Source organism: Toxotes jaculatrix, chromosome 16, assembly GCF_017976425.1.
Source record: "Toxotes jaculatrix isolate fToxJac2 chromosome 16, fToxJac2.pri, whole genome shotgun sequence".
NCBI classification, from domain to species: Eukaryota; Metazoa; Chordata; class Actinopteri; family Toxotidae; genus Toxotes; species Toxotes jaculatrix.
Window position 1 is genome coordinate 7,694,042 of NC_054409.1, and position 10,574 is coordinate 7,704,615.

General features: G+C 42.2%; 1 protein-coding gene across 3 annotated transcripts; it reads right to left on the reverse strand.

Moving 5' to 3' along the window:
- Positions 1 to 333: 333 nt before the first annotated feature.
- On the reverse strand, positions 334 to 4,630 carry LOC121196006 (gastrula zinc finger protein XlCGF26.1-like). Of its 3 annotated transcripts, XM_041059772.1 has the most exons (5): positions 4,360 to 4,629; positions 3,252 to 4,181; positions 2,941 to 3,127; positions 2,764 to 2,829; positions 334 to 2,631 (listed from the first exon to the last, which is right to left on the reverse strand). In XM_041059772.1, the coding sequence occupies exons 2-5, from the start codon at positions 3,483 to 3,485 to the stop codon at positions 1,334 to 1,336; spliced, it is 1,785 nt and encodes a 594-aa protein (XP_040915706.1). In that variant the 5' UTR covers positions 3,486 to 4,181; positions 4,360 to 4,629; the 3' UTR covers positions 334 to 1,333. The 3 variants fall into 3 exon arrangements, with proteins under 3 accessions (XP_040915706.1, XP_040915707.1, XP_040915705.1); XM_041059773.1 differs by having other exon boundaries at positions 2,764 to 2,823; positions 3,252 to 4,630; XM_041059771.1 differs by having other exon boundaries at positions 3,252 to 4,629.
- Between the last annotated feature and the right edge of the window lie 5,944 nt (positions 4,631 to 10,574).

The following is a 10,574-nucleotide window of genomic DNA, read 5'->3' on the forward strand; positions in this document are numbered from 1 at the left end:
TGAATGTAGTTTCACGTGTGCTGATCCTTTACCACCATCTAGTGGATGATTTATCAGAGCTTTAAAGTCTTGGCTGGAATCACGGCCAATTAAAAACCTCTGATTATGCAAACATTCTTGCCTGTGCATGATCAAAACAGAGGCTGATGATCATAAAGATAAGTGAAGACGAGGTGAAGCACTGTACATTTATGTGTCAGTGAAAATGTGAAAGGTTCAGGGATCTAAACATTCAGGGAGTGTTTCTCTAATGTATTTCAAACCCGCTGTAACACACAGCTGACATTTGAAGTGACCAAGACAAAGACAACGTACAGTTTTCTACTGCTTCCATCTTTGTCTTTATTCCAATCTTGTGAAATCCATCCATTACATGTTTAACTACTGTTTTCATGAAACATCATCAAACTGTAGCTGTATTTGTGACCACAGCTTCTGCCAAAGTCCCACTCCTTCTCTTAAGTCAGTGTCTTTCTCCCCAGTAGTTTTATAGAAGGTCTCAGGCTCTGATGAAGTGATAATTACCTCAGGAGATCTGCTTATTTTATTGACCTCATTTACCCCCTCCCACCCCTTCTTTTGTTTAATGACAAAGGAAATTACCCACATGTAAGTAATTTGTGTGATTCCAGTAAAACCAATCAAGTGGGAAAGAAAACATTAAACAGTAAATAAAGACAAGCACTGTTTTAAGAAGGAGAGCTGTAAAGTCAACAGATCCTAATGAAGACAGCAGTGAACAAACTTCTAAGACATGTTAAACTTTTTTATTAGTTAATCCACAAAATATTGGTTTTCTCAGTTTGGCGTGGAAGAACTTGATTTGTGGAAAGAAGCCATCACTTGTTATTGATGTTTCTGTTTGTGTGGCTGCATTCAGGATATTATAATAACTTTGTGTTGGGACCACACAGCTTATAGTACCAGACATAGTAAAAAATGTGGATAATGTAAAAATACTGTGCTGTGACAAAGATATGTGCTGAAATCACAGTACTTTACACAGATGAATCATAAAGGTTTTGCTAACACACTGTGTTCACCTGCAGCAGTGTGGGTGGAAACAGTCGGCTGGTCGTCACGACGACACTGATTATTAACACAGTGCAGTGACTTTCTAGCTTCTCTGTTCCTCAGCTGGTTTCATCATCTCCACGTACTGTATGTAATTTTTATATTTAAAAAATGCTCTAGAAACTCAAATGAGAAAGTAAATAATCATTAATAATCACATCTGAAATCATTTTGTCTCACAGTATGAATTGTCACATTGCCCAGCTGTGTGTAAATATATATCAGTCTATATCAGTGCTCAGTACAATAAGTGAATATTTTAGATTTTTACTGCAGACTGTCCATCTCCTGGTTGCTCCGGCAGGTGACACCTCTGATGTTTCTTGAGGTCGCCGCTGTGCATGAACCCTTTCCCGCAGACCACACAGCAATACGGCCTCTCTCCCGTGTGGATCCGTCTGTGCAGCTTGAGGCTGCTGGACTGAGTGAACCTCCTGCCGCAGATGTTGCAGCCGTACATCTTCTCCCCTGAGTGAATTGTCATGTGTAACTTCAGATTGCTGGGGTTGCTGAACTTTTTATCACACTGATCGCAGGTATAAGGCTTCTCCCCCGTGTGGATGCTCATGTGATATTTGAGATTGACCATGCAGGATAATTTCTTCCCACACACGGTGCAGACCGGCTGCTGCCCCGGTTTCTTCCCTGTGTGTATCCTCATGTGGTTCTGAAGCGCACTGGCGTGGCCGCAGCGTTTGCCGCAGGTCTCGCAGACGTACGGCCTCTCCCCCGTGTGCGTGAGCATGTGGTGCTTCAGGGCGCTCTGGTGACTGCAACCTTTACCGCAAACCTCGCAGGGGAAAAGTTTTTCTCCCGTGTGTTTGCTCAGGTGATTTTTAAGGACGCTCACGTCGCTGCATCCGACGCCGAGCAGGTCGCAGCAGTTTTCCTTTTGCATGTGAGTCACCCGGTGAGTGGCCAGAGATGAGGACGAAAAGAAACTCTCACCGCACATTTCACAGACAAAATCTCTGTCTCCTGAATGTAGGTTCTCGTGATCGGCCAAACTCTTTCTGCACTCAAATGTCTCTGGACAAAGAGAGCAGACGAAGGTCTTTTTCAGGGCACAACACCTGTGCCGCTGAAGCGCCAACGCCCCGGTGAACTGATTCTCACACAGCGTGCATACGTGGGTGTTTGGTTTCTTCAGACTGTGCTGACGCATGTGTCTCTTGAAGGTATACTTGTAAGCAAACTCTGTCCCGCAGTCTGGGCATTTGTACAGCTTCTCACCGGTGTGACGACGCGAATGCGCCATGAGCCCCTGGAGTCCGGCAAAACGTTTGCCACACTCGGAGCAAAGGTGAGGCTTGGAGTGAGTGAGGTAGTGCCTGTCCATCAAACATTTAAGAGCAAATGTTTTGTCACAAGAAGGACATTTGAAAGGGCCTGTAGTCTTCTTCTTCCTGATCTTGGATGTGGTAGTTGAAGTGCCTGTGTCCTCCTGGTTGACAGCAGAGGCCGGCTCAGGGGCAGACTCTGACATGGATTCTGTTAACAAGGCTGGAGGTTCAGACGGGGATCCAGAGTTACTCTGTTCATGTGTGGCTACATCAGCTGAAAGAAAAGGAAAGCTCTGTTAGGAGACTTGAAACAAAGTGGGACAAACACAATTCTAGTATGTATTTCAGTAAAAATCTTATCACACAGAAGCTATGCATTGGTAATGTATATAGTCATTCTCCTCACTTTTTGCTGGTTTAAGTCCTCCCTCTATTTTCTTTCTCCTCTGACGAAAGCCTCTGGCTGCTGATTCTGTAATTTAACAAGAGCATAAAAGCTTGTTTATTTAATACACAAAAACATGCCCCGTGTGTGAACATTAAAAAGCCTCTCCACAGCCACTGGAGCTGTCAGCAGACTTACTCTTTTTGAGCCTGGCCCCTTGACCAGCTTTCTGCTTCACACTCATCTGTTTGGTCTTGTCATTCGGTCCGGCTCTCTGCTCTGCAGCAGGGCCATCCTCAGCTTCACACATGGACACTCTCAACATCAGAGCTATTTTCTCCACTGCACCTTTGGTCCATGCTCCCATGAGCACTGCAAACTGGTTCTGCAAAGGCAGGGGCAAGAAGGAAGGAAGGGCAACAAGATATGAGTTATGAGTAATGCTTAAACAATTAGTCAGTTAACTGATTTGTTCAGCCGCAGGAATTTTTTTTTAGAATTATTATTACCGTTATAGCTTTATTAAACTGCTGTCTCTCCTCCGGTGCAGGCTCCTCGCTCTCCTCCTCCTCCTCTTCGTGCTTCACAGCCGTCAGTGCAGCCGGAGCTGAGCGGCGCTGGGCGGGAGCCATACCGTTAGCCCAGTGCCCCTCCAGCAGCCTGCTGAGCTCCGCCACCGCCGCCTCCACCAGGCTCTCCATCACAGCACATATCTGGCTCTGAAAAGTCTCCACGCTGAACATGTCTGTGAGTGATCTAATTTAGTTTTTAGTTAAAAACTTCCTCTCTGCACTGGGCAAGTTGTTTGACTGTCATGTTGTTGTTGTTCCTCTTTCTGCTTCTTCTGCTTCTTCTGCTTCTTCTTCGTGTGATTTACCGAGTCTAAAGGCATTTTGGGAAAACTTCCGCCCTCTACAAGACATGAAGTGGTTCAGCATCTTAACAGCAGGATTGTCCTGCAGCCCCCTACATTTTATTTCTCAACTTTCATTTGGAAAAACAAATAAATAAATAAACTTTAAAAACGACAGAGCTCTGAAAATTTAGAAAGCGGTTTGTGAATGGTTTGTGGATTTAAATCCTGGTTCCTTTAATATATACCTTGTCTCTTGAACGTTTTCTCCTCCCGTGTTCATGCGTGCAGTCCCGGGGACAGCATATTTAAATCCCTGCTTTAACTAAATAATGTTCAACGAATTCACATTTATGGAAATACATTTTAATATTTATTAATTTGTTAAAAATCTAATGAATCTCTTGTTTTTGTTCTTTGTTGATTTGATAGTGTTAGCTTTATTTCTGTTGGTCAGGTCTATTTTTATTACATCCCTGTTTGAACTGTTTACACTGTTTGAAGTATGATTAGGTTTTTTCCATAGTGCAGAGTTGTTTACCTCTTATGTGGTGTGTGTGTGTAATTGATAGTTCCTCACTGGGACCTGTAGAGGGCAGCAAACACCCATGAATCAAGTCTACTCCAGTACACAGATTTTGGCCCTTTAGTTTCAACTGCATATGGTAAAAAAAAAAAAATACTAACAGACAATCTTATAATATAGATGTTAATCCTGTACTTGTACCAAAACCACCCTTAAATAATAGTAAACATACATAAACCTTGTGAAACTGGTGAAAACAAATCCTTCTCCTCTCCAGTCATGCCATGTGAACTCCTCTCTTCTTGCATGCCACAAGTTCACTGTACTTTTCCCCCTCGGGGTGTCTCCACAGATAATCTGCTCCATATTAATGACATAATGTTGTGTGTTGACTAGACTCCTGTTCCTGCTGAACTGAGCCAGTGTGTTGGATCGAACTGCTGTCAGTTCAGAAGGCACAAGAGGCCAGATGTTTCCTCAGAGTAATGTCAAAACCGTGGTGAAGAGACTGCACGTGGCGTGTGGGAATTTAATTTCTGTGTAATACACATTTGCTTTATTGTAATTACTTGCAGGCAACAGTCGTTATATTTCCAATTAACTTTATTTTGCATTATGATTGCAGTTTATCTCTTAACATCAGCCCTAAGGGAAAGTAAACACAATTAATATAATATTGTAATTGTTGAAGGGGGAAAAAAAAGGTCAGCTGGCAACGCTGCAAATTCTCACTCATTCTGCCCAACAAAGGAGAGAAGTTACAAAACCTCAGATAAACGTCTGACGAATCTAATTGTTTATCTTCTCCAAGAAAAGAAAAGCTACATGTAGCCACAGAGGTAGACAAGGCACACAAATATATGACAGTACGTTTTTCATCTTTTTATAGTAGTAACAAGCTCATCCATAGCTTCGAAATTGAAGACCAAGCTATTCATATAAGTATGTGACATTTTGACTCATAGCTTTTTTTTCAGCAATAACTGATGGACTGTTTGTTTGTTTGTTTTGTGTTTGTGTTGTTTTGTTTTTCCTCTCCATCTGTGGTTGATTCTGAGCTTAAATACTGAGAATATGTTGAGAATTTTTTTTTAGGTGTGCTTCACTCAGGTCCCCATCTATAGACAGATCTTACAATAGCTCAGGATTTACTCTACACCCTCTCCATTACAGAGTATTAAGCCTTTAAGGACGTTTAACCTGGTTTAACCTGATCATGGTTGTTGTTGAATGAAGAGGGTGTTACATGACAGTTAGGACTACTTAAAAGACAAGGCTGGTGTTATTCTATATTAAGTTTATTGTCAAGAAATCACACAGAAAGACCAAAACCACCAATGTGTTAGTCAGTCTCTCAGTATTCTCTGACTTCCTCCGCCTGTCTGTGGCACTCAGCCTCAAGCCCTTTGGTTCCTATTGAGGATCTTTAAAAATGGCTATTTAAAAAAGAAAGTGGGGGGGCTCAGTAATTTCCTAACACAGTTGGGCACTGTAGTTTCTAGCAAACGTGACTCAAACAGGAAGAAATTGTGCATTCTCTGGGGACTATTTTCAGTTGTGGAATAATCCACATTTAGTGCTCCGGTGAGTATTTACAGCAGCAGGATGGTCTATATGGGAATGAGTCAGAATAAACTAAAATATCGCTCACTGATGTGGTTTTGAGAATTTTGGGGGCAACAGTGGAACCCTGTGGCACAGATGAATAAAATATACTATTACTACTATATACTACTATCAGGTTTTGGCTACACAGACAACATATTAGTAGGATTTGTTTACAATAAGAAAAATACAGATTTAACAACAACAAGGTTATAATCACTAATTGGTTTAAAGATTTCTATATGCTAAAGGAAAGTAGTTTGAATCTTCTGATTCTATTAGTTTTATACACATAAAGATTTTAAGTTTTTCCTAATAGACTGTATGATACGATTATATACAGCTTTAGTGAGTAAGGAACTACAAATTCTTTGTCATACATCCCCCTTATCTCTGTGCAAGTGAAGAACTTAGCCACTGTGAACAAATTGCTAAGACTCCCTGTTCAGCAGTCGACTAAGCTCTGCACCTGATCAGAAACAGCAGATGCACACGTGACACAAGACAAAAACACTAATCCTCTGATCTTGCCTCAGAAAAGTTCTTCTTTCAGCCGTGATCCACAGACTGGCAGCTTGAAGAACTCCCCTCTCAGAAATGTTTAAAAAAGAACAGGCAGGCAGGCAGGCAGAAAAAAGTCTGATACTCCTCTGGTATGGAAAAAAAAAAAAAAAACAAGTACCTTCGTTTAGTCCTCCAGCTCCAGGAGCAGACACCATAGCAGTGTAGTAATCCCTGGCAATGTGATTTTTGTTTTCTGTCTCAAATCATCATGCCAGAGACCCACACAGCCACAGCAAAGATACGACTCTCTGTCCTTTAGGAAAACCCACGACTCTGCCAATTCCTGTCATCTCTCTCCTTTCTCCTGCTACTTCTCTTTTTTTTTTTCTCACGTTCCGCTCTCTCCAGTCCTCCCTCCCCCACTCTACCCTCTCAGGCTCCCATGCTCGGTTTAACTTTGGGTATTTCCCTCATTAACTGCTACGCCTATATCAGGAACTCCGGAGAGGCCCGAGGAAGTCTGGCTCTGAAATAAAATGACAGCATGCTCCTCTGATAGTAACGAATGATAATCACCTCCGTGCTCCGCTGGGTTGGTAGGTCTCATGGCAGGTGTGAGGGCATTCTGGGACACAAGCTTAAACAGTCATTGATTACACGAAATGAAAGAAAAAAACCCTGTCTGCCTCCATCTGTTGTCTCGTTTACTGTTTTAATGCAGTCAGATGAATACTTAAAAGAGAAACGTTAAAGGAATAGTTCCTTGAAAAATAGTTCCTTGTTTTGAGCATCAAACACTCAGGAAAGGGGAAGAAAGAGGTTAATGGGGGTGCCGTTCAGATTACCTGTAGCACAGGTTTTGATTCAGAGTCAGGTTTCACCCATTGATGGTGCCACCACAATGCATGGTGTATCATATGTAATCAGGATGCATCATGCTTTAATTACATTCCCCACAATAACTGTGCTCACTGTGTTTTTAAAGAACTGGAGTTATATCCATGTAACTACTACTCTATTTTACTTTCTTCTATTCACAGAGAGCAAGATCACGGCCTTCACTCTCAACACTGGAAGCTTGTACTGTTCTCATCACTATTCTTTCAGTCTCCACGTGATATTTTCATGGCCCCCTAAGCTTTGACGTGTAGCTACATTTTTGAGGAGCTGTACATCAACTACAACATCCCCCAGCGCAGCAAAGCAACATAGCCAACAGCACTCGGCACCTACATGCTGTACGTGATCTCCATACCTACACCTTCACCCTCTAACATCCAACTATAACTCAATCTCTTAACAAATCCAGAGTTTCATCACCATCAGTTTCATCATCATCCATCTGTGCCTCCTCCAGTGTGAGGAGAGAGGCAGTGTGACCTGTCAGCGAGTCCCTGGCTCTCATCACAGCCTTTTATTGGTCCCAACAGGGGACTCACGGTGCAAGGGAGCCATACCTACTCCACCCAAAGAGAAATATCCTTGTGGCAACACATATCCCTGTCAAGAGGTTACTCCAGGCTGTACTCTGAGGGAAAGAGAAGAAGAAGAATCATCAATAACTTTTCTATGAGGCAGTGGCGTGCAGTGACTTTTACAGATAGGCCAGGCGGAGAACCAACTAACCCCCCCCCCCGAGTTGGTTAATTCCTTTCACACTTCAGACTAATTCCTTTCAGACTTCTAAATAGTGTGTGACCTGGATTTGCATGGAATTGCTCTTATAGCAGTGGCTTGCCATCAGGACGAGCAAGGCTAGCAGAACATGACAAGTTAACGCTAAAAATGGACATCTATTAGAACCATACAGTGGAAGCAATATCTTTACTTACATCTCAGAGCAGCGTTGTGTGCCATGCAGGATCTAATACTGCCTGTTTGAATTCCTCCTGTTGCCCTCACATGGTCCCAGTAGCCTATAGTTTCTGTCATTTTCGTGGTCATGACCGCGTCCCATTGACAAAGGCTGGGGACCTGTCAAGCAGAAGGGCGAACAGCATTTTTTGGACGTATTGTGGATAATCCTGGGATCTTTGACGGGTGACTACCTATGCCTTGCTACAGACACGTGTGCTTGTCAAACTTGTAAGCTTCCACTGCTCTGAGATCAGTTATGATGAAGTGGCAAATGAATAACACTCTTCTGTGACAAAATCCAACCTAATAAGAGATGAGATTCGGAATCATATTATCACTTTGATCCTGAAGCTAAATATCTGACGTTATACAAAATAAGATCAGCAGATTAACGTTCACATTGTTGTTGGACTACTTTTGTTTTGATGTGAAGGTACAGTATGAAAGCATATGCATGGATGTAAAGACTAGTGAAAGACAGTGCCAGCAGTGAATAAATTATCTCCTCAGCTAATCAGTGATGATTTATGGTTCGTGGCTGCACTCCACAACTGCCTCTTAAACCTGCCACTCATACCAGTTTCTCTTGTCAGGTAAATGATTTTCATAATAAATTCTCCGCTCTTACCCAATCCCTGCGAGACATTGTGCTCAGCTAAAAGTGAACACAACATGCTCAGGCTCATGCTAAACTATATGATCCTGCTGTATGCTGAATGGGTAGCAATGCGTGCGACTGCTGGAGCTTACTTAATGGGAATCACACTACAATAACACACTCCAACCTTCTTGCTGGGGTTTCAGTTTTTACATGTTTGATCCACAGAGGCATGACATACCAAGCATGATCTTGGCATGTGACCCCCGCCAGCTGTTCAGCCACCCAACCCCTGACCTCCAAACCCCTGGGAGTCAAAGTCAGATCATGCTTGACTTGGTGGAGCCTCTGTGACCGAGAGATTGTATTGGAAGCATTAGAGCAACTTGGTGGAAGAAGAGGTTGAAATTCCTGAATTTCCAGACCACAAGCCACAGGTATTAATACGTTTACGGTTAAAAGCCACAATAGACAGTTATTTCTTAATTAATAATATATATAAAAACATGATGCCGCATGTAGTCAGAAAAAAATTGTATGACATCTCCTGTCAATTTTTTTTCATTACTGTTTGTATTTATTTATTTGTTTTATTTCAGAGCTCAGTTTACTGACCTGACTTGCAGTACATTTTGGTACGTGTCTATGTTATTGTTCAATGATGCTTTTAAAATGTACTAATTTTGACATTCATAGTTGTTTCTTGACCACGGAAGCAGCAGTTGAGGAAACAAATATCATGATTTGATGACAACTCCCTCTGCTGATGAATTTCATGGGGTGTTATCAAAAGCTCCAGATCATATTACATACATTTATACATTTATACATACATTTATTTATTTAGGGCTCATTTGTCAGTGACCATGTACAAAAACAAAAAACAAAAACTTTTTTTGATAAAGCTGTTTCCCCCTGCATCCAGTCTTAATGCAAAGCTAAGCTAACAACCTTCTGACTTTAGACTTAGCTTTGAGAGTAGTGCAGATCTTCTTATTAAACTCAAAACAAGAAAGCAGATAAGAGCAATTCCCTTAGCACACAATGAATTCCATACTCACATTCTTATCACATGCCCAGCCCCACACAAACATAGGTACACCCCACCCCCAAACCGTGGCCATAACTTTAACCCTTGTTGTGTCCTATTTTTATGTGGGTTGAGAATCATATATGCTCAGTGTCAAGGTAACAGCCATGAAATAACATGTGGCACACGCCCTTTTGTCAGTCTACCAGTCACTAATTTCTCTTGTCATTTCAGAATCAGCTCCCAAGTACATGTACCTGCCTCTCAGCGTGCATGCAAGCTGGCCTCACTGCTCCGTGCTCCATCTCACTCAGGTGTGTCACTCACTCAACACACATCGAATTCACACTCATTCAAACACACACACCAATGGATATATTCAAACATCAGGATATACACACGTGTATATCCTGAGCAGTATTCATGCACATACGTATACGCGCCTTCTAAAGAATCACAAATTAAGCAACACTTCCTGTGTGGCTAACTCACTCAATTAATCCACTTCCCATGCTCTAGTTTCCAAAGCTCAATGAGTCTGCAAAACTCCAGTCAGGGATGTCTGTAAACAGATCATCCTCACTGCTGCATGTCAACATTTCTCCCATGATTCCTGATGCTCAAGCCTTCCTATTTAAAGCTGCATCTTTTGATAATTTGGCCACTCTCTCATTAGCTGCTAAATGCTGCACTTTCTTCACCTGATAGTCACTTAACTTTGCACATCTGCTTTTTGGTGCTGGGTATGTAGGCAGGGGTTGCTTGCTAACAACAGCCGCCTGCTGCTGCTGCTGCTGCTGTCCATGAGGTTGATGAGAGGGCTGACACCACAGCAAACAGTATTTAAGCTGTAAAACCA

Coding starts and splice junctions, on each gene's coding strand:
- LOC121196006 (XM_041059772.1), bottom strand. CDS start 3,485: ATGTTCAGCGTGGAGACTTTTCAGAGCCAGATATGTGCTGTGATGGAG. Junction 3,128..3,251: donor AGTTTAATAAAGCTATAACG/GTAATAATAATT, acceptor CTGCCTTTGCAG/AACCAGTTTGCAGTGCTCAT. Junction 2,830..2,940: donor AGGGGCCAGGCTCAAAAAGA/GTAAGTCTGCTG, acceptor GTTAAATTACAG/AATCAGCAGCCAGAGGCTTT.